The sequence below is a fragment of the Zeus faber genome (genome assembly GCF_960531495.2).
Source record: "Zeus faber genome assembly, chromosome: 8".
NCBI lineage: Eukaryota > Metazoa > Chordata > Actinopteri > Zeiformes > Zeidae > Zeus > Zeus faber.
In genome coordinates this window covers 1,101,341-1,120,579 of record NC_137195.1, presented here as the reverse complement: position 1 = coordinate 1,120,579, position 19,239 = coordinate 1,101,341, and the positions used below count along the sequence as shown (strand labels likewise).

The following is a 19,239-nucleotide window of genomic DNA, read 5'->3' as shown; positions in this document are numbered from 1 at the left end:
CCAGGCTGAACATGTTTGGAGGGAGGTACCAGTGGATCGTGTCTGGGGGTCCGGGCCCCCGCTGGAGGCCAGATCCCCGGCGCTCCAACTGCTCTCTGGAGGCTCTGCAGGCCGCTCTGGACTGCTCTATCCATCTGAACGTCCAGCAGCTCAGCGACTCCAACACCAGGGGAGTCTCCGGACGGGTGAGACCACCACAGGACCACCTTACACACAGGACCACCTTAAACACTGGACCACATTAAAGACAGAAAACTCCTTCAACACTGGAGCACCTTAAACACTGGACCGCCTTCAACACTGGACCACCTTCAACACAGAAAATACCTTAAATAAAGAAAACCCCTTCAACACAGGACCACCTTAAACACGGAAAATACCTTCAACACCAGACCACCGTAGACACAGAAAATACCTTCAACACAGGACCACTTTAAACACAGGAAATGCCTTGAACACAGCACCACCTTACACCTTAAACACTGGACCACCTTAAACACAGGACCACCTTAAATACACAAACCCCCTTGAACACAGGACCACCTTAAATACACAAACCCCCTTAAAGACTGGACCACATTAAACACAGAAAACACCTTAAATAAAGAAAACCCCTTCAACACAGGACCACCTTAAGCACGGAAAATACCTTCAACACAGGACCACCTTAAATACCAGACCACCTTGAACACAGAAAACAACTTAAATACAGAAAACCCCTTAACCACCGGACCACCTTAAACAGCGAAAGCCCCTTAAACACAGGAAAGGCCTTCAACAGAGGACCACCGTAAAGTACACAGAAACCACCTTAACCACCGGACCACGGGGATTTTTTTTTTTACTTTTTAGTTAAAAAATACTTTTTGACCCAAATATTTCCCAAAAGTTTCATCTTTTGTTTTTCTTTTCTTTTGATTTTTTTTCCATTTTAGATTTTTCTCTAAAAATTCTCAATTGTCATTTTTGAAAAGTCTTTTTCTTTTTCTTTGCTCTTTTGAACCCTTCTCTCCAGAGCCCTGCAGAGTACCAGCGGGCCCACCGCTCCCACCTAGCCCAGCTGAGCCCGGCCCGGTGGTCCGCGCCGCTCCACGCCTACGCCTACGACGGCGTCTGGGTGGTGGTGCGGGCCCTGAGTCAGGTGATGGAGGTACTGAGAGTCCGGGACCGGCAGAGCCGGAACCAGAAGCAGAACCGGAGCCTCTCGGTCACCCGGACCGAGCTGGGACAGAAGCTGCTGGACGCTGTGAGAAGAACCCAGTTCCAGGGAGTCACGGTGGGTTAGAGTAAATAGTTACATGTACTCAGTTACATGTACTCAGTTACATGTACTCAGTTTCATGTACTCAGTTACATGTACTCAGTTACATGTACTTTCAGTCTGCTCTATCACCAGGTTTAAAAAGTACAGTTAATGAGGGGTGGCTTGCGGAGCTAGTTGTGTCAGACAACTGGATGGCGCCACACACTTTCACACCCTTATATGGGCGGGCCTATTGAAGCAGCTAGTCCCTCCTGCCCCACCTGCTTTGCTGTGTTTCTGCGCTCCCTACACCTCCCCTGCCTCCACCTCCCCTGCCTCCACCTATTGAGCTCTACTCTTCCATCCAGTGGGAATCAAACTCATCCCTCCACCTCCCCTGCCTCCACATGTTGGGTTCATGAGTTTTTTTGTCAGGAATCTTTGTTAAAAACCCCAAAATGTGAAAGTAAAACAGTATCAGTGTTTTACTGGAGCGTGTACAGTGAGATATTCCAGTTTAATGGTGATATGAAACATATCTTCTTCTTCTTCTTCTTCTTCTTTGGGCTGCTCCCGTTAGTGGTCACCACAGTTGATCATCTGCCTCCAACACCTTGTGTTCTGTGCATCTTCCTCCATGACACCACCCACCTGCATGTCCTCCCTCAGCACCTCCATCAAGCTTCTCTTTGGCTTCCTCTTTTCCTCTTGCCTGGCAGCTCCACCCTCAGCCTCCTCCTCCCAATGTAACTCTCATCTCTCCTCCACACGTGTCCAAACCATCTCAATCTGGCCTCTCTCACTGTCCAACCTGAGCTGTCCCTCTAATGTCCTCATTCTTAATCCTGTCCATCCTTGTCCCTCCCAATGAAAACCTCAACATCCTCAACTCTGCCACCTCCACTTCATCCACCTGCCTTTTAGTCGGTGCCACCGCCTCTAAACCCTACAACATGGCTGCTCTCACTTCCGTCCTGTACACCTTCCCCTTCACTCTTTCTTCTGTCACAGACCCAGCCTGTACTCTCTTCTTCACCTCTCTCCCACACTCTCCGCTGCTTTGGATGGTCGACCCCAAGTACTTGAACTCATCCGCCTTCTCCACCTCCACTCCTTGCATTCTCAGCTTTTCTCCGCCCTCCCTCCCATTCAGGCACATGTATTGTGTCTTACTCCTGCTGACTTTCATTCCTCTTCTCTCTAATGCTGCCTCCACCTCTCCAGGCTCTCCTCCACCTGCTCCCTACTCTCACTACAGATCACAATGTCATCTGTGAACATCATAGTCCACAGAGACTCCTGCCTGATTTAACCTGTACATCACCACTGCAACAAGAAAGGGCTCAGAGCTGATCCTTGATGCAGTCCCACCTCCACTTTGATGCCTTGGTCACGCCTACTACACACCTTACTACTGTCTGACTGCCCTCATACATATCCTGTACCACTCTTACCTACTTCTCTGCCGTCCCCGACTTCCTCTTGCAATACCACACTTCCTCTCTCGGCACCCTATCATAGGCTTTCTCTAAATCCACAAAGACGCAGTGCAACTCTCTCTGGCCTTCCCTGTACTTTTCCATCAGCGTTCTTAAGCCAAACATGTCATCTGTAGTACTCTTTCCTGGCATGAAACCACCAGCTCTGTACGTCTCCCTTATTCTTGAAGATGGTACCAGTACACTTCTGCTCCACTCCTCCGGCATCCTCTCCCTCTCCAGGATGGTGTTAAACAGTCTGGTTAGGAACGCCACTGCCATCTCACCTAAACATTTCCATGCTTCCCCAGGTTTGTCATCTGGGCCAACTGCCTTTCCACTCTTCATCTTCTTTAATGCTGTTCTCACCTCATCCTTGCTAATTTGCTGCACTTCTTGATCCACTATCCCCACATCATCCACTCTTCTCTCCCTCTCAATTTCTTCATTCATCAACTCCTCAAAGTACTCCTTCCACCTTCTCTTCTCCTTGCGCTGCATCAGCTTGTACTCCTGTCTACTTTCTTCATCTCTGACTTTCCCATTTCTTCTTCGCAAACCTCTTCTGCTCTATGCTCTCCTTTACTTCCTCATTCCACCACCAAGAGTCCTTGTCTTCCTTCCTCTTCTTGCATGATACACCGAGTACCTTCTTGGCGTCTCCCTCACCACTTCTGCAGTTGTTTCCCAGTCACCTGGTAACCGTTCATTCCCACCTATTGTCTGCCTTACCTCTTCCCTAAATTCCATGCAACACTCCTCCTTTTTCAACTTCCACCATTTTATCTTTGGCTCTTCTTTCACTCTCTTCCCCTTCTTGGCCTCCAGAGTCATCCTACAGACCACCATCCCATGCTGCCTAGCAACACACTCCCCAACCACCCCTTTGAGGTCACTAATCTCTGTCAGATTGCACCTTCTGCATAAGATGTAGTCCAACGTTCAAAGTTCCTACTCTCAACTCTACTCTGCTTCCTTTCTTCTCCTGCTGTCTCCAGACATGCCTTCTTCTTCTTCTCCTTCTTCTTCTTCTTCTTCTTCTTCTTCTTCTTCTTCTTGGGCCGACAGTAGCACAGTTTCCACTGGCACCCTGTTGGCTAACGGCACCAGTGGTGGTGGTTGTTAACCAGGGCCTCCACCCATCCGGTATGGAAATCAGATTTGTTGTCATCATGTTTGATGTGCATGGTTTTTACGCCGGATGTCCTTCCTGACACAACCCTCTCTATTCATCCGGGCTGGGGACCGGCACTGATGATACACTGGCTTGTGCACCGCCAGAGGCTAGATTGATATGATACATATACATAGATTCAAGATTCAAGATTCAATATTTTTTATTTGTCACATACATATACATACTTCCATACATATATGCAGTGAAATGTAATGCAACGCACCCGGTGATAGCACACAATAAGTCCTAGGAAAAAGTACTAAAATAAAATAAAATAAAAAGTAGAAAATTCCTTTCTAATAGACCGACTAACTGACTCCTAAAACGTAATACAGTAAGTGGAATACTTATAGAATAAGATAAAAAATATATAGAATAAAATACAATAAAAAATAAATTGAAATAAAATGGAATAGGTTGAAGGAATATGCCTATGTATATACAGATATGTGCATTTAAAGTGGCATGTGAATTAAAGTGGCATGTGAATGTGAATAGTGTGAGGTAGTGTTTGGGATAATACAGCACAGTATACAACAGTACGGCGCAGCAATACGGCATCACGAACAACCCTGAACAGTGATACAGTATGCGGTACAGTATGCTACATACAGTACAGTAGGTAGTGGAGCCTAGTGCATGGCTCAGTTAGGACCCCTGGTGAGGTCAGCATTGACAGTTCTGATGGCTTGAGGGAAGAAACTCCGTCTCAGTCTCTCTGTTCTCGCTGCGTGACTGCGGAGGCTCTTGCCTGACGCAGCAGCTGAAACAGTCCGTTGTTGGAGTGATGAGGATCCTTCATGATCCTACGGGCTCTGCTACTACACCTCCTGGTGTATAACTCCTGCAAGGGGGGGAGGGTAGTTCCAGTGGTACGTTCAGCTGAACGCACCACCCTCTGCAGGGCCCGCCTGTCCTGGGCAGTACAGCTCCCAAAGCAGGCAGTGATGTTGCCTGTCACATAAAGTATAATATATAAATATAATGTACTAGTGGATATGATACATATATAAATGATGTTTTTTAGGGACCGGTGGTGTTTCGGAACGGGGAGCGTCTCGTGCCGATCGAGCTGCGTCAATTTCAAGGTGAGATTGAGGTTCTTTTAACCAGATCGATCGATCGGTTCGATATTGATCAGGTGATGGGAGCGGTTGTTAGTGATGTCACTTCCTGATCAGATGACATGACTTCATTTGAGATCAGGGCTTGAATCCTGGTCAGCCAATGAAGACCCTTCTGTATGGGCGTGACACTAATAACTGATGATTGATCCTGGTTGTGGTGTTATTGGTATTGTGTTTCCATAGCGGCCGGAGACGTCCTCGTGGGTCGATTCGACGCCTCCAGCAGCGAGATGCACGTGTTCCCCGACGCGCTGAGCTTCACAGGTCACTGCGGCCACGCCCATACCCACCCAGGTCACTGCGGCCACGCCCATACCCACCCAGGTCACTGCGGCCACGCCCATACCCACCCAGGTCACTGCGGCCACGCCTACACAGGTCACTGCGGCCACGCCCATACCCACCCAGGTCACTGCGGCCACGCCCATACCCGCCCAGGTCACTGCGGCCACGCCCATACCCGCCCAGGTCACTGTGGCCACGCCTACACAGGTCACTGCGGCCACGCCCATACCCCCCCAGGTCACTGCGGCCACGCCCATACCCGCCCAGGTCACTGTGGCCACGCCCATACCCACCCAGGTAACTGCGGCCACGCCTACACAGGTCACTGCGGCCACGCCCATACCCGCCCAGGTCACTGTGGCCACGCCCATACCCACCCAGGTAACTGCGGCCACGCCTACACAGGTCACTGCGGCCACGCCCATACCCGCCCAGGTCACTGTGGCCACGCCCATACCCACCCAGGTCACTGCGGCCCGCCCATACCCGCCCAGGTCACTGCGGCCACGCCTACACAGGTCACTGCGGCCACGCCAATACCCACCCAGGTCACTGCGGCCACGCCCATACCCACCCAGGTCACTGCGGCCACGCCCACACCCCATCCCAAAAGTCACGCTTTTCAAATAATCATGTTATGAACATTAAAGATGATGAGAATATTTAAATATAACGCTGACGTCACCACATTCACCAGAACATGTTCTCCACATGTTCTCATCATGTCCTCCACATGTTCTTCTCCACATGTTCTGCTCATGTTCTCATCATGTCCTCCACATGTTCTCCACATGTTCTCCTCATGTTCTCAACATGTTCTCCACATGTTCTCCTCGTGTTCTTCACATGTTCTCCTCATATTCTCCTCATATTCTCTTCATGTTCTCCACATGTTCTCCACATGTTCTCCACATGTCCTCCACATGTTCTCCTCACGTTCTCCACATGTCCTCCACATGTTCTCCACAGGTTCTCCTCATGTTTTCCACATGTCCTCCACATGTTCTCCAGATGTTCTCCTCATGTTCTCCTCATGTTCTCCACATGTTCTCCTGATGTTCTCAACATGTTCTCCACATGTTCTCCTCATGTTCTCCTCATGTTCTCCTCATGTTCTCAACATGTTCTCCTCATGTTCTCCTCATGTTCTCCACATGTTCTCCAGATGTTCTCCTCATGTTCTCGTCATGTTCTCCAGATGTTCTCCTCATGTTCTCACCATGTTCTCCACATATTCTCCACATGTTCTCCACATGTTCTCAACATGTTCTCCACATGTTCTCCTCGTGTTCTCCACATGTTCTCCACATGTTCTCCACATGTCCTCCACATGTTCTCCTCATGTTCTCATCATGTCCTCCACATGTTCTCCTCACGTCCTCATCACGTTCTCCACATTTTCTCCACATTTTCTCCACATGTTCTCCACATGTTCTCCTCACATTCTCCACATGTTCTCCACATGTTCTCCTCATGTTCTCCTCACGTTCTCCACATGTTCTCCACATGTTCTCCTCATGTTCTCCTCATGTTCTCAACATGTTCTCCAGATATTCTCTTCTAGTGTTCTCAACATGTTCTCCACATCTTCTCCTCGTGTTCTCAACATGTTCTCCACATGTTCTCCTCATGTTCTCCTCGTGTTCTCAACATGTTCTCCACATCTTCTCCTCATGTTCTCCTCATGTTCTCAACATGTTCTCCAGATGTTCTCTTCTAGTGTTCTCAACGTGTTCTCCACATGTTCTCCTCATGTTCTCCTCATGTTCTCCTTGTGTTCTCCACATGTTCTCCTCATGTTCTCAACATGTTCTCCACATGTTCTCCTCGTGTTCTCAACATGATCTCCTCATGTTCTCCCCACGTTCTCATCATGTTCTCCACATGTTCTCCACATGTTCTCCTCATGTTCTCATGTTCTCAACATGTTCTGCACATGTTCTCCTCGTGTTCTCAACATGTTCTCCACATCTTCTCCTTGTGTTCTCAACGTGTTCTCCACATGTTCTCCTCATGTTCTCCTCGTGTTCTCAACATGTTCTCCACATCTTCCCCTCATGTTCTCCTCGTGTTCTCCACATGTTATCCTCATGTTCTCCTCGTGTTCTCAACATGTTCTCCTCATGTCCTCCACATGTTCTCATCATGTTCTCAACATGTTCTCCTCGTGTTCTCAACATGTCCTCCTCCGCTGCAGGTTCCGCTTTGGTCAGAGACAGAACCCAGGTCCGTCTGCAACGCAGCAGCGTGAGCCTGGTTCTGTTCTCCGTCCTCAGCGCCGTCGCTGCTCTGGTCTTCATCACGACGCTCGCCCTCCTCATCCTCAGTGTCACGCAGCGCAGACAGAGGTGGGTGTGGCCCCACGCCAGGCCGGTTCCTGTTAGCAGGTGCACCTGTTCTGACCTGTTTCTGTCCGTCCGCTGCCAGGCACCTAAAGGCCTGCTGCGGTCCCCTGGACCAGCTGCTGCTCCTTGGGGTCCTTCTGTCCACCGCTTCCATCCCACTCGCCGGCCTCGACGGGGCCCTGGTTCCGGGAGGGGCCCAGGTGCCGTTCGGGGACCCTCTCTGCTCTGTGAGTCCTCGAACCAAGGAATTAGAACTGTAAATAGTCAGTTGCGTTGACCTCACCACCTCTAAGTAGAGCAGTGGTCACTTCCTGTCACGGAAACAGGTGATTGGTCTAACACCCAACAATCTGGTGATTGTTGGGTGTTTTAATGTGTTTTCCATGTGTTATAAGGTGTTGTTAAGGTGTTGTTAAGGTGTTTTCCATGTGTTTTCCATGTGTTATAAGGTGTTGTTAAGTTGTTTAATTGTGTTTAAATTTGTTTTGAAGGTGTTTTCCTCCGTCCACAGAGTCGTCTGTGGGTGCTGACGCTGGGGCACTGCCTGGTATTCGGAGTTCTGTTCACTAAGATGCTGAAGGTCTATTCCCTTCTCATCCTCCCTGGATCAAGGCAGAAGGTGACGATAATCCCAAAAATCAGACCGAGCTTCTGTCCGGTGTCAGGACGTCCAGTAGAGCTCAGATCAACATGCAGAGTCAAGCCTCCAGCAGTGAAGAAAGATAAAAACAACATATTGTTGTATAGAATTCCATGTTCCATCCACATGTGGTGTTATGTGATGTTACATTGTGTTACATTGTGTTACGTTGTGTCACGTTGTGTTACATGTTGTTACATAGTGTGACATGTTGTTACATGTTTTGACGTGTTGTTATGCGTTATGTGTTTTTACGTGTTGTTACATGTTGTGACGTGTTGTTACGCGTTATGTGTTTTACGCGTTATGTGTTTTAACGTGTTACATGTTGTGACGCGTTGTAACATGTTGTGGCGTGTTGTTACATGTTGTGACGCGTTGTTACACGTGTTATGTGTTTTGACGTGGTGTTACATGTTGTGACGTGTTGTTACATGTTGTGACGTGTTGTTACGTGTTATGTGTTTTTACGTGTTACATGTTGTGACGCGTTGTTACATGTTGTGACGTGTTGTTACATGTTGTGACGTGTTATTATTCGTTATGTGTTTTTACGTGTTGTTACATGTTGTGACGTGCTGTTACGCGTGTTATGTGTTTTACGTGGTGTTACATGTTGTTACGTGGTGTTACATGTTGTGATATGTTGTTACATGTTGTGGACGTGTTGTTACATGTTGTGACGTGTTGTTCCATGTTGTGACGTGTTGTTACGCGTGTTATGTGTTTTTACGTGGTGTTACATGTTGTGACGTGTTGTTACATGTTGTGACGTGTTGTTACGCTCGTTACATGTTGTGATGTGTTGTTACATGTTGTGACATGTTGTTATGTGTGTTATGTGTTTTACGTGGTGTTACATGTTGTTACGTGGTGTTACATGTTGTGATATGTTGTTACATGTTGTGGACGTGTTGTTCTATGTTGTGACGTGTTGTTCCATGTTGTGACGTGTTGTTACATGTTGTGACGTGTTGTTTCGCGTGTTATGTGTTGTGGACGTGTTGTTACATGTTGTGACGTGTTGTTACATGTGTTTTGTGTTGTTACGTGGTGTAACATGTTGTGATGTGTTGTGACATGTTGTGGACGTGTTGTTACGCGTTATGTGTTTTTATGTGGTGTTACATGTTGTTCCGTGGTGTTACATGTTGTGACGTGTTGTTACGCGTGTAATGTGTTGTTACGTGGTGTTACTTGTTGTGATGTGTTGTTACATCTTGTGGACGTGTTGTTACATGTTGTGACGTGTTGTTACGCGTCTTATGTGTTTTTACGTGATGTTACATGTTGTGACGTGTTGTCACGCGTGTTATGTGTTGTGACGTGGTGTTACATGTTGTGATGTGTTGTTACATGTTGTGACGTGTTGTTTCGCGTCTTGTGTATTTTTACGTGGTGTTACATGTTGTGACGTGTTGTTACATGTTGTGACGTGTTGTTACGCGTGTTATGTGTTATACGTGGTGTTACATGTTGTGACGGGTTGCTACGTGTGTTATGTGTTGTTACGTGGTGTTACTTGTTGTGACGTGTTGTTACATGTTGTGACGTGTTGTTACATGTTGTGACGTGTTGTTACGTGTGTTATGTGTTTTACGTGGTGTTACATGTTGTTACGTGGTGTTACATGTTGTGATATGTTGTTACATGTTGTGGACGTGTTGTTACATGTTGTGACGTGTTGTTCCATGTTGTCACGTGTTGTTACGTGTGTTATGTGTTTTACGTGGTGTTACATGTTGTTACGTGGTGTTACATGTTGTGATATGTTGTTACATGTTGTGGACGTGTTGTTACATGTTGTGACGTGTTGTTCCATGTTGTCACGTGTTGTTACGTGTGTTATGTGTTTTTACGTGGTGTTACATGTTGTGACGTGTTGTTACATGTTGTGACGTGTTGTTATGTGTGTTATGTGTTTTACGTGCTGTTACATGTTGTTACGTGGTGTTACATGTTGTGATATGTTGTTACATGTTGTGGACGTGTTGTTACATGTTGTGACGTGTTGTTCCATGTTGTGACGTGTTGTTACATGTTGTGACGTGTTGTTACGCCTGTTATGTGTTTTTACGTGGTGTTACATGTGTTTTGTGTTGTTACGTGGTGTTACATGTTGTGATGTGTTGTTACATGTTGTGGACGTGTTGTTACGCGTTATGTGTTTTTATGTTGTGTTACATGTTGTTCCGTGGTGTTACATGTTGTGACATGTTGTTACGCGTGTTATGTGTTTTTACGTGGTGTTAATATTGTGATGTGTTGTTACGTGTTGTTACATTGTGTGACGTGTTGTTACATGTGTTATGTGTTGTTACGTGGTGTTATATGTTGTGACATGTTGTGACGTGTTGTTACGCGTGTTACGTGGTGTTACATGTTGTGACGTGTTGTTACATATTGTGACGTGTTGTTACAAGTTGTGACGTGTTGTTACGCGTGTTATGTGTTGTTCCGTGGTGTTACATGGTGTGACGTGTTGTTACATGTTGTGACGTGGTGTTTCATGGTGTGACGTTGTTACGCGCGTTATGTTTTGTTACGTGGTGTTACACTTTGTTACACTTTGTTTCACTTTGTTACACTTTGTTACACTTTGTTTCACTTTGTTACACTTTGTTACGCGGTGTTACACTTTGTTACACTTTGTTACACTTTGTAACGCGGTGCTACGTGTTAGTAGCAACACTATATTAAATGTTATAATTGCCTCTTCTACCCCCAGCGGCACAGCTGGGTCGTCCCTCCCTGTTGGACTCTTTCTGCAATGCTTCTGTTGGATCTGTTGGTTTTGTTCTGCTGGCAGCTTCTGGACCCTCTGACACAGGTGGAGTCTCAGCTCGGCTCAGAGGTAATACCCACCCACCCATCCATCCATCCACCCATCCGTCAATTCATCCATCTTCTGCCCATTCTTCTATCCATCTATCCATCCATTGATTCATACGTCCATCATCTGTCTGTCAGTCATCCATCCACCCATCCTTTTCAGGTAGTAAGTGTTGGTTTTGTTTGTCAGAGCATCCCTTCTGACCAGCTGACGGAGGTGACGGATGTGTGGTTCTCGGAGCGCTGCTTCAGCCTCCACCTGGACAGCTGGCTCACCGCCCTGTACAGCTACAAGGCTCCGCAGCTGGTCAGTCACACCTCCAACTCCACCAGCATGAACTACCTTCATGTCCTCGGTCATGTTTACAGTGTTGCTAAGCTGCACTACGGCCAAACTTCCCCTAGATGGTGTACTACATACTACATGTTGTTTTCCAGAGAGCATTTGTATGTGATTTAAGATTCAAGAGGTTTATTTGTCACATATATTTATACTTATATGCAGTGAAATGTCTTTGCACCGCACCCGGAGATTACGCACAATAAGCTGTAAAAATACTAAAATGTGAGTATTCGATAAGAGGCGCTTGCGCAGGCGACCGCAATGGGCGGCGCCACAATCACACTTCTGGGTTCTATAGTTATATAATAGTGCTAGTTGTCTGTGTTGTATTAAATATACATTTCTGCTTTTGTCTTAACTCACAACTCTTCTCTCACATTGATAGCTATAAACACACATTCCAGGGATTTAAAAGAGTGTTGTCTTCCAGGACATGCTACATGCTACATGCTATGTTGACGTACCATCGCACCTCTGAGTTGGACTCTTCATGTACAGCCGCAGGGGGCCACAGGGGGCCACAGGGGGCGCTCCCGAAGCAAATACACGGGCCTGTGTTGTGTCAAATCTAACAGGACTTTGTGTTCAGGGTCTGGGCTGTTTCCTGGCCTGGAGCGTCCTGTGTGGACAGGAAGTCGACCCTGACAGACAGGAACTGCAGCCTGGTGGCCGGCGTCTCGCTCTGAGCGTCCTGTCTGTGGTGTTTTTCAGCGGTGTGGGCGTGTTGGGCTCCCTGTCCTCCTCCCATCAGCCCCAGCTACACTTCCTCCTCTCCTCCATCCTCATCATCACCTGCAATGCCTCCGTCCTCCTCTGGGGGTTCAGCCCTGAGGTGAGCACCCTGCCACGCCCACCTCCCTGCCATTCCCCTCTCTGCGTCTAGCCGACAGCCTCGCTCAGGGGTGGGCGAGCCGCCTCGGCGCCGCATGTGGCTCTTTGGTCCCTCTGCCGTGGCTCCCTGTGGCTTTGAGAAAATAGTGTGAATAAATACTGGATATTTCATTTCAATACATTTTATTCTATTTAGTCCATTTTTTCAGTGTAACAGTTGTGATTCTGGAGATGTAGGTGATCTTGTAACATTGAAGTAAAACATGTTTTCATATTTTGTCGATCAAAATACGCGTCGCACCTTGTCTGCGTCACCTGTTGCCGACAGGCTGCTGACTTATTCTGAGCTCTCGACCCCCGGTAACCATGGATACATCCAAAAAAAGAAAAGTTTCATGGGATGCGGAGTGGAATGGAGACATGGAATGCCATTCCCGACACATATTTGAACATGAAGAAGTACACGTTTGGGGTCCTGTCCATCCTTGGATCCACACGCTGTGTTCTCCACCATCAACTTCATAAAAAGCAGCTTCCTGACGACAGCGACCAGTCATGTGTGAAGCTCAGTGACATCATAGAGCCCCCGAGTGGAGAAGCTCTGCAGTGAGGTTCAGGGCAGTAATGGCATGAAGCAGGTGGGAGAAACGAGCTTTTCATTTTGCAAACATAGATGTTGATATGGGCCCCTAACCCTAACGCTGACCCTGAACTGATGTAGTTGTTTCATTCAGGTCGACTGCGGCAGCGACAGTCGCGGATGACGGCACTGAAATACACTTAAGTCGTGATGAAAGATAAACTTTTTTTTGCCCCTTTTAATTAAATTTTTTTTCAAATCCACAAATAAGTGATGGAGCTGCTTTAGTATTTTATTGCAAAGAAAAATGATAGGTGCCAGCATTCTTTTTTTTAGAGTTCAAAAGAATTGAGTGTTTTGCTGTGTCAAGCACAGAAATAAAATGAGTCTTTATCGGTTTGTAGTTCTTTTATTTCATAAATGCAACAAAGTACAGCTCTTATACACAAAGCGTTTTAAGAGCGGAGCTCGGAGGGACCCAAACGCAGGAGCCAGGGATGGGAGGCAGACGGGGGCTTAGACAAAGGATGTTTATTAGACAACACGGTGCAGATGGCCTGAGGGATCTGGTCGGGTAGGGACGGAGCAGGGCAAGGCAAGGACGATGACCAGGCAGGAGGGGTCCAGGGTCCGGGTGGAGAGACGGGGAGCCCGGCTGGATGGAGAGAGACGGACAGGCTTGGTGGAGGAGAGGAGACAAACGGGTTAGGGCAAGACAAAACAAGGAGACATCAACTAGGAGCTAGGAACAAAGAGTTAGGAACTAAGAGCTTGGCCCTAGGAACTGGCCAGTAGCCGTACAACTGGGGTAAGCTAGTTGACGCTCTGGCAATGAGTGACTGGGGAGCTGGAGAATAAATACTGTGTGCGTGACGAAGGTAGAGTAATTGATCCCAGGTATGTGAAATTGGCTAAAGGAGGAGGCGCCGATGGGTCCAGCATGGGAGGCCGCGGGCCTAACAAAGCATAAGTGTAATGAAACTCTAGATGCTGTGTTAGCATCATGATAGCGGTCAAATAGGTTTTTGCAGCTTCAGGTGGGTTTAATTTGGCGGGAATCGCGCCCAAATGGCTCTTTTAATGCTGAAGGTTGCCGACCCCTGGTCTAGGAGACACTCTAGGAGACTAAGAGAATTTCGAGCTTTGCTATCTGATGTCCATGCTGAACACAGGGACCTCCTCTTCCATTCTGATGGGCGCTGGCTAAGTCGCAGCTCCGTGCTGCAGCGGTTTTATTACCCGAGAAAGAGAAGGACCAACCTCTTCAAGTTCAAGTTGAAGAGATTATTTGTCACATACCACAACCATGATTCTGGGTTCTATAATTATATAACAGTATTAATTGTCTGTGTTGTATTAAATATAAATTTAAATCCTCCTTAATGAAACTTACCTTAATTTACCTCCATGAGCTGAGTCACCCTCTGTAGTGGCAGACCTGGCTTCAACACACTGAACAAGAGCCTTCAAGGCTCCGAGCAGCTGCTACCACACCTTCATGAGCACATGAAAACCTTCTCTGTGTGAAGCTCGTCTCTGAGACACAACTACGCAACTTCAGTGTTGCACCTCCCCACGCTGTCCCAATTCAAACCTGCTTTTCCAAAGGCCAAGCTTTCTGCTCAAAAGAGGAAATGTGTCTGTGATCACGTCTCATGACAGGATTCAGTCAGAGCTTCAAGATTTTTCTGCCATTGAGAAGGAAATGAAGCTGTTCTCCACCCCCTCCCTGGTGGAGGCAGAAGAAGTGGAAGAGTCTGCAGCGACAACTTACGGAAATGCAGCTTCTCTCCCTTCCCGACCCCTACGTTTCCTGCGATGAGACGCAAAAAGAACGACCAGTCTGTTCAGCTCAACATACATATGCAAGAAAAACATTTCCTCTGTTAAACTCCCAACAAAAACAGATTGAGAACCAAAATGGCCGACAGCCATCTCTGTGATGTCCTTCACGTCTCAAGCAGCAAAATTTGAGCTGAGCTGCAGCCAAAGAGCAGCATCACTGCTCCCTTCACAGGCGAGTTCAACATTTATGACACAGTATTCATGTGTTCATAACAACAATGACTTATCTGCACAACCAGCTTGAAATACACCGCCCTCTTTTCCTCTCGTTTGTCCTCTTCATACCGGGCTGCGAAGGGGGATCAGCATCCTGACTCACAACCAATCAGAGGCTGCTGTTTTCACAATGTGCTGACAACCATTTTTCTAACAAAATAAATGAAAACTCCTCCATGTAAAGCTGTGATGGAGGCTGGTTTCCTTCTTTAAGAACAATTGACCTTCATTTGATTGATTTTACTGACTTTAACACACTGGAGGTGATGTAGCTCACCTCTAGTGAGTGGCCCCGCCCTTCACATGTTTTTCTCTATGTGGCCCTCAGTGAAAAAGTTTGGACACCTCTGCTCTAGGAGCCAGGAGACAGTCTAGGAGCTAACGGACAGGCTAGGAGACAGTCTATGAGTGGGGGAGAGTCTAGGAGCCAGGAGACATCCTAGGAAGGAGGAGGTAATAATAATATTAATGAGGTACCGTTCTGTCTGGCAGTGTTTGCAGCCAGGAGAGACGCAGTGCCCGGCGGACCCCCCGGCGGCGCCTGGCTGTCCAGCAGGGGGCGTTGAGGAGGAGCAGGGTGGAGGTCAAGCAGAGCGTCTGAGCAGAGAGAACCAGCAGCTGAGGAGGAGAAGGGAGCAGGTCAGGAGATCAACAAGGCTTCATCTGAAACATTTAAATACAGTAAAAAGGAAACGTGTGTGTGTGTGTGTGTGTGTGGGGACATCCTAATGAGGACATTCCGTCGGGGACTTTGTGACATTGGGCCGAGTGACCTTTCTTCCCGTCTGCAGCTTGATACCGAGATAGAGACCGTCACCATGGCGATAAGGGCCATCGCCATGGAGATGTACAACGCTTCTGGCTCCACCTCCTCTGGACCAGAACAGCCGCCTCGGAGCAGAGACAGACACGGTAAACAACCCGGAACCGAACCCTCCTCCTCCCTGATGGAATTACCCCCACCCTCCTCCTCTCTGATGGAGTAACCCCCACCCTCCTCCTCCCTGATGGAGTGACCTGCTCAGACCTTGAGGCTTTTGATGAAAGCACAACAGTGATAAAACATCTGAACCAGGGAACCAGGGAGTTGAACCCCCAACTCCTGCTGAGCGACACTGGGAACTCCTTCCAAATGAAGCTGATCATCTCTGGTTGATACTGTCGTCGTAGTCGTGAAATAGTCGTGAAAGTGTAAACAGACTAGTGATGCTTGGGGACATAGGTGGAGACGTTCTTCTGGGAGGTGGAGGTGTTGGTCGATGCTCATGCTGAGATCAGCAGTGCTCCTGTTCTCCTGATCCTCCACCAGTAGGGGACACCCCCCTGGTCTAACTCAGTGTGTCCTTGCAGATGGTGAAGACAGATCCCAGATCAGAGAAGGTTCAGAGATCTGCTGCAACACAACATCAACCACAGAAGAAGAAATCAACTCCCCAGAGCAGTGAGTGACTTAGAGTCATGGAGGGGTGGATGGATGGAGGGATGGAGGGGTGGATGGATGGAGGGATGGATGGAGGGATGGATGGAGGGATGGATGGAGGGGTGTATAAGTTGGGATGGTAGCTCAGGAGGTAGAGCTGGTCGTCTAGTAATCCAAAGGTCGCTGGTTCGATCCCAGGCTCCTCCTGCTAGCATGCTGTAGTGTCCTTGAGCAAGACACTTAACCCCTAATTGCTCCTGATGGCTGCGTCCGTCGGTGTTTGAACAATTGTAAGTCGCTTTGGATAAAAGCGTCTGCTAAATGACTAAATGTTAAATGTTATAAGTTGTCCAAACAGCTGTAAAGCCCAGACCTCCTGTTCCAGGGTGCAGCGCAGGTTGTCCCTGCAGCTCCCCATCCTCCACCTGTCGTACCTCCCCCTGGTGGGAGGAATGGTCACCAGCCGCTCCAGTCTGCTGGGGAGCCCGGACACCACCACCACCACCACCCTGCAGGGGTCGCCACCAGCCAACGAAAGCCAGGTGTAGCTTCACGGTGTAGTCTGACGGTGCAGCCTGACGGTGCAGAAAGGTCTAGCTACCTTCTGCTGCCTGGCTTGGTGCGGTGCTGCTCCTCTCTCCACGCCTCCGTCTCATCCCCGGACTCGGTTCTTTCTCAGGTTCCTCCATTTTCTCTCTGGAATTCTGGGAGTTTTTAGCCTCGGTTTGTCAGTCGTGACTTAATTTGCTCCCAAAATGAGACTTTTCATTTCCCTCCGTTCGTCAGCAACATTCTGTACCGACGCTGCTTTCCTGCAGGAAGTAGAACCATGAGAGAAGTGGAGCTTGAACAACATCCTGCTTGTTTCTCACAAAATCTACGTCAGCGTCATCAGCTGCTTCAGCTCCTCCCCGTGCACGCTCCTCCCCATGCGCCCTCCTCCCCGTGTAATAGTGAGCAAATAGTGAAATCCTATTGATTATTATAACATTTCCAAAATGTCGGCATCTGAAGCCAAGCGCGACCTTTGACCTGGTGAGACCAGCTGATCTGTACTGCACCACAACACCTTACTTATTTTGTTGGCACATTAAAGTGGTAATCCACAAGATTCTTTGTTAAAAAAAACCCCCTGTATTTGATACTTCATTTAAGTGGCTTGATAAGAAACAGCTGTACGATGCATCTGTGTTGTGCATGTGATGCTCTGCTGCTTGCATTCTGGTGGCGTGGTCCGCCACGATGAGCTGGAGCAGCACAAGAAAGAACAATGAAAGTACAGCTGCAGGCAGCGATGCACGGGATCCAGTACGAGCTCAGTGGAAGGCAGCATCAGTACACGCTGTCGCTCCTCTTTACGTCAGCGTTACTACTTAGAAGGACATGATGTGGAGATTTTACTCATTGTTCCACCAAACGACACGGATCCAACCTGGTGCTGGTCTGCGTTTGCTTGGATGGAACATAATTGAACGTATTTACTTCAAACTCTTTATTATTTGTAAAACAGATGCGTTGAGGCTTTGGAGAAGAGACGAGCAGTCACATAACTCTTTTATTCAACATTTGTCCAAAACATCTGGACAGAACAATCATCACAGTATTCATCACGATCACACCATATGTAATAATTGTGTATTATCAAAGTTGACAATCCTCAGTCGTTCCCAAAAAAAAATAAGAACAATTTACAACTTGTATGAAGCTGTAGAATGAAGCAGCGTTCATGAGGGTGGTGTTGTACGTAGTTATTTAACAGGAAGTGACAACGTTTGGAATCTCATTCTTATAAAGACTCTGACATGTATTACTGAAGACATCTTAACAAAGGTCAACAAAGAACTTATTCACTTTCATCCATTTTTTCTCATCCATTAAGTTTTTCTCATTAGTATTTTTTTTCACAGTATTTTTCTTCAGCACTTTCTTTTAGAATATTGTGACTGACCTCGAGGACTGGATTTTTGTGGCGTCTTTATTGACTTCGATTTTCTTCTATTTTTCGGCATCTGGAACAATAACAAAAACAAACTTTGTAATTACTTTACATAACAATAATATTAAATATGTGATTTTATAAACACAATAAATAAATATTCCTTTTAATAAGTACTTCATTGTATTTTTTCTGTTGATAAAGTACAATTGTAAAATTCAGTTTATTAGGTGACTTGTCTGTAATGTAATGCAGACAACATTTATGCAACTTTCTCATTAATTTGTCATTAGAATTATTATGGAAGAACTTGTCAATACTTAACACTTTTCATTTAAATCTGCTACTGTTATCTGTAGGAAAATGTATATACATGAAGTTTCTATAAAACAACTTTATTTTTTACTTACTTTACTACTTAACCTTGTCATTGTTATAACTTACCTTGTTGTGTATAAGTACATGTTAAATTATAAGTTACGTTTCCATGAAATACCAAAAACGTTGTGGTATTTCTGTGAGTATTTACCTTATCACGGCTTCTATTTTTCCGATGCCTCGCTGGATCTTGAACACATCACTTACTTGTAGGTTCAAGTGGATTTGACTCCACGTGGTCACAAGTTTCTGTGGATTCATGTTTTTCGTATTTTTCATGAATCCGGCAAAGTAATGGAACCGAAGAAATAAAATATCAATCAAACAGTTCCACAGACATGGACCAGGTAAGAAAGTACATAAATATACACGTAAAGGTAGAGTTTGTAATCTAACCACTACAGAGTGACCGAGTCTACACCGCACACTGGACACGGTCCAATGTACACAACCTGTACCACAACCTGTACATTTATAGTAAATAATGTCATCAAGCGTCTTGCTGTTAATATCATTTATATGAAATAATATGTCATAAAGCATCTTACTGTAAATATAATTTA

At 46.8% G+C, this 19,239-nt stretch overlaps 1 protein-coding gene across 1 annotated transcript; it reads left to right on the top strand.

The window, feature by feature from the left end:
* Positions 1-15,410: 15,410 nt before the first annotated feature.
* LOC307234144 (uncharacterized protein) lies at positions 15,411-16,910 on the top strand (the record flags this gene model as incomplete). The annotated part of the gene is made up of 4 exons (XM_080005747.1): positions 15,411-15,581; positions 15,734-15,854; positions 16,293-16,383; positions 16,721-16,910. The coding sequence occupies 4 exons, from the start codon at positions 15,411-15,413 to the stop codon at positions 16,908-16,910; spliced, it is 573 nt and encodes a 190-aa protein (XP_079861873.1).
* Positions 16,911-19,239: the final 2,329 nt, after the last annotated feature.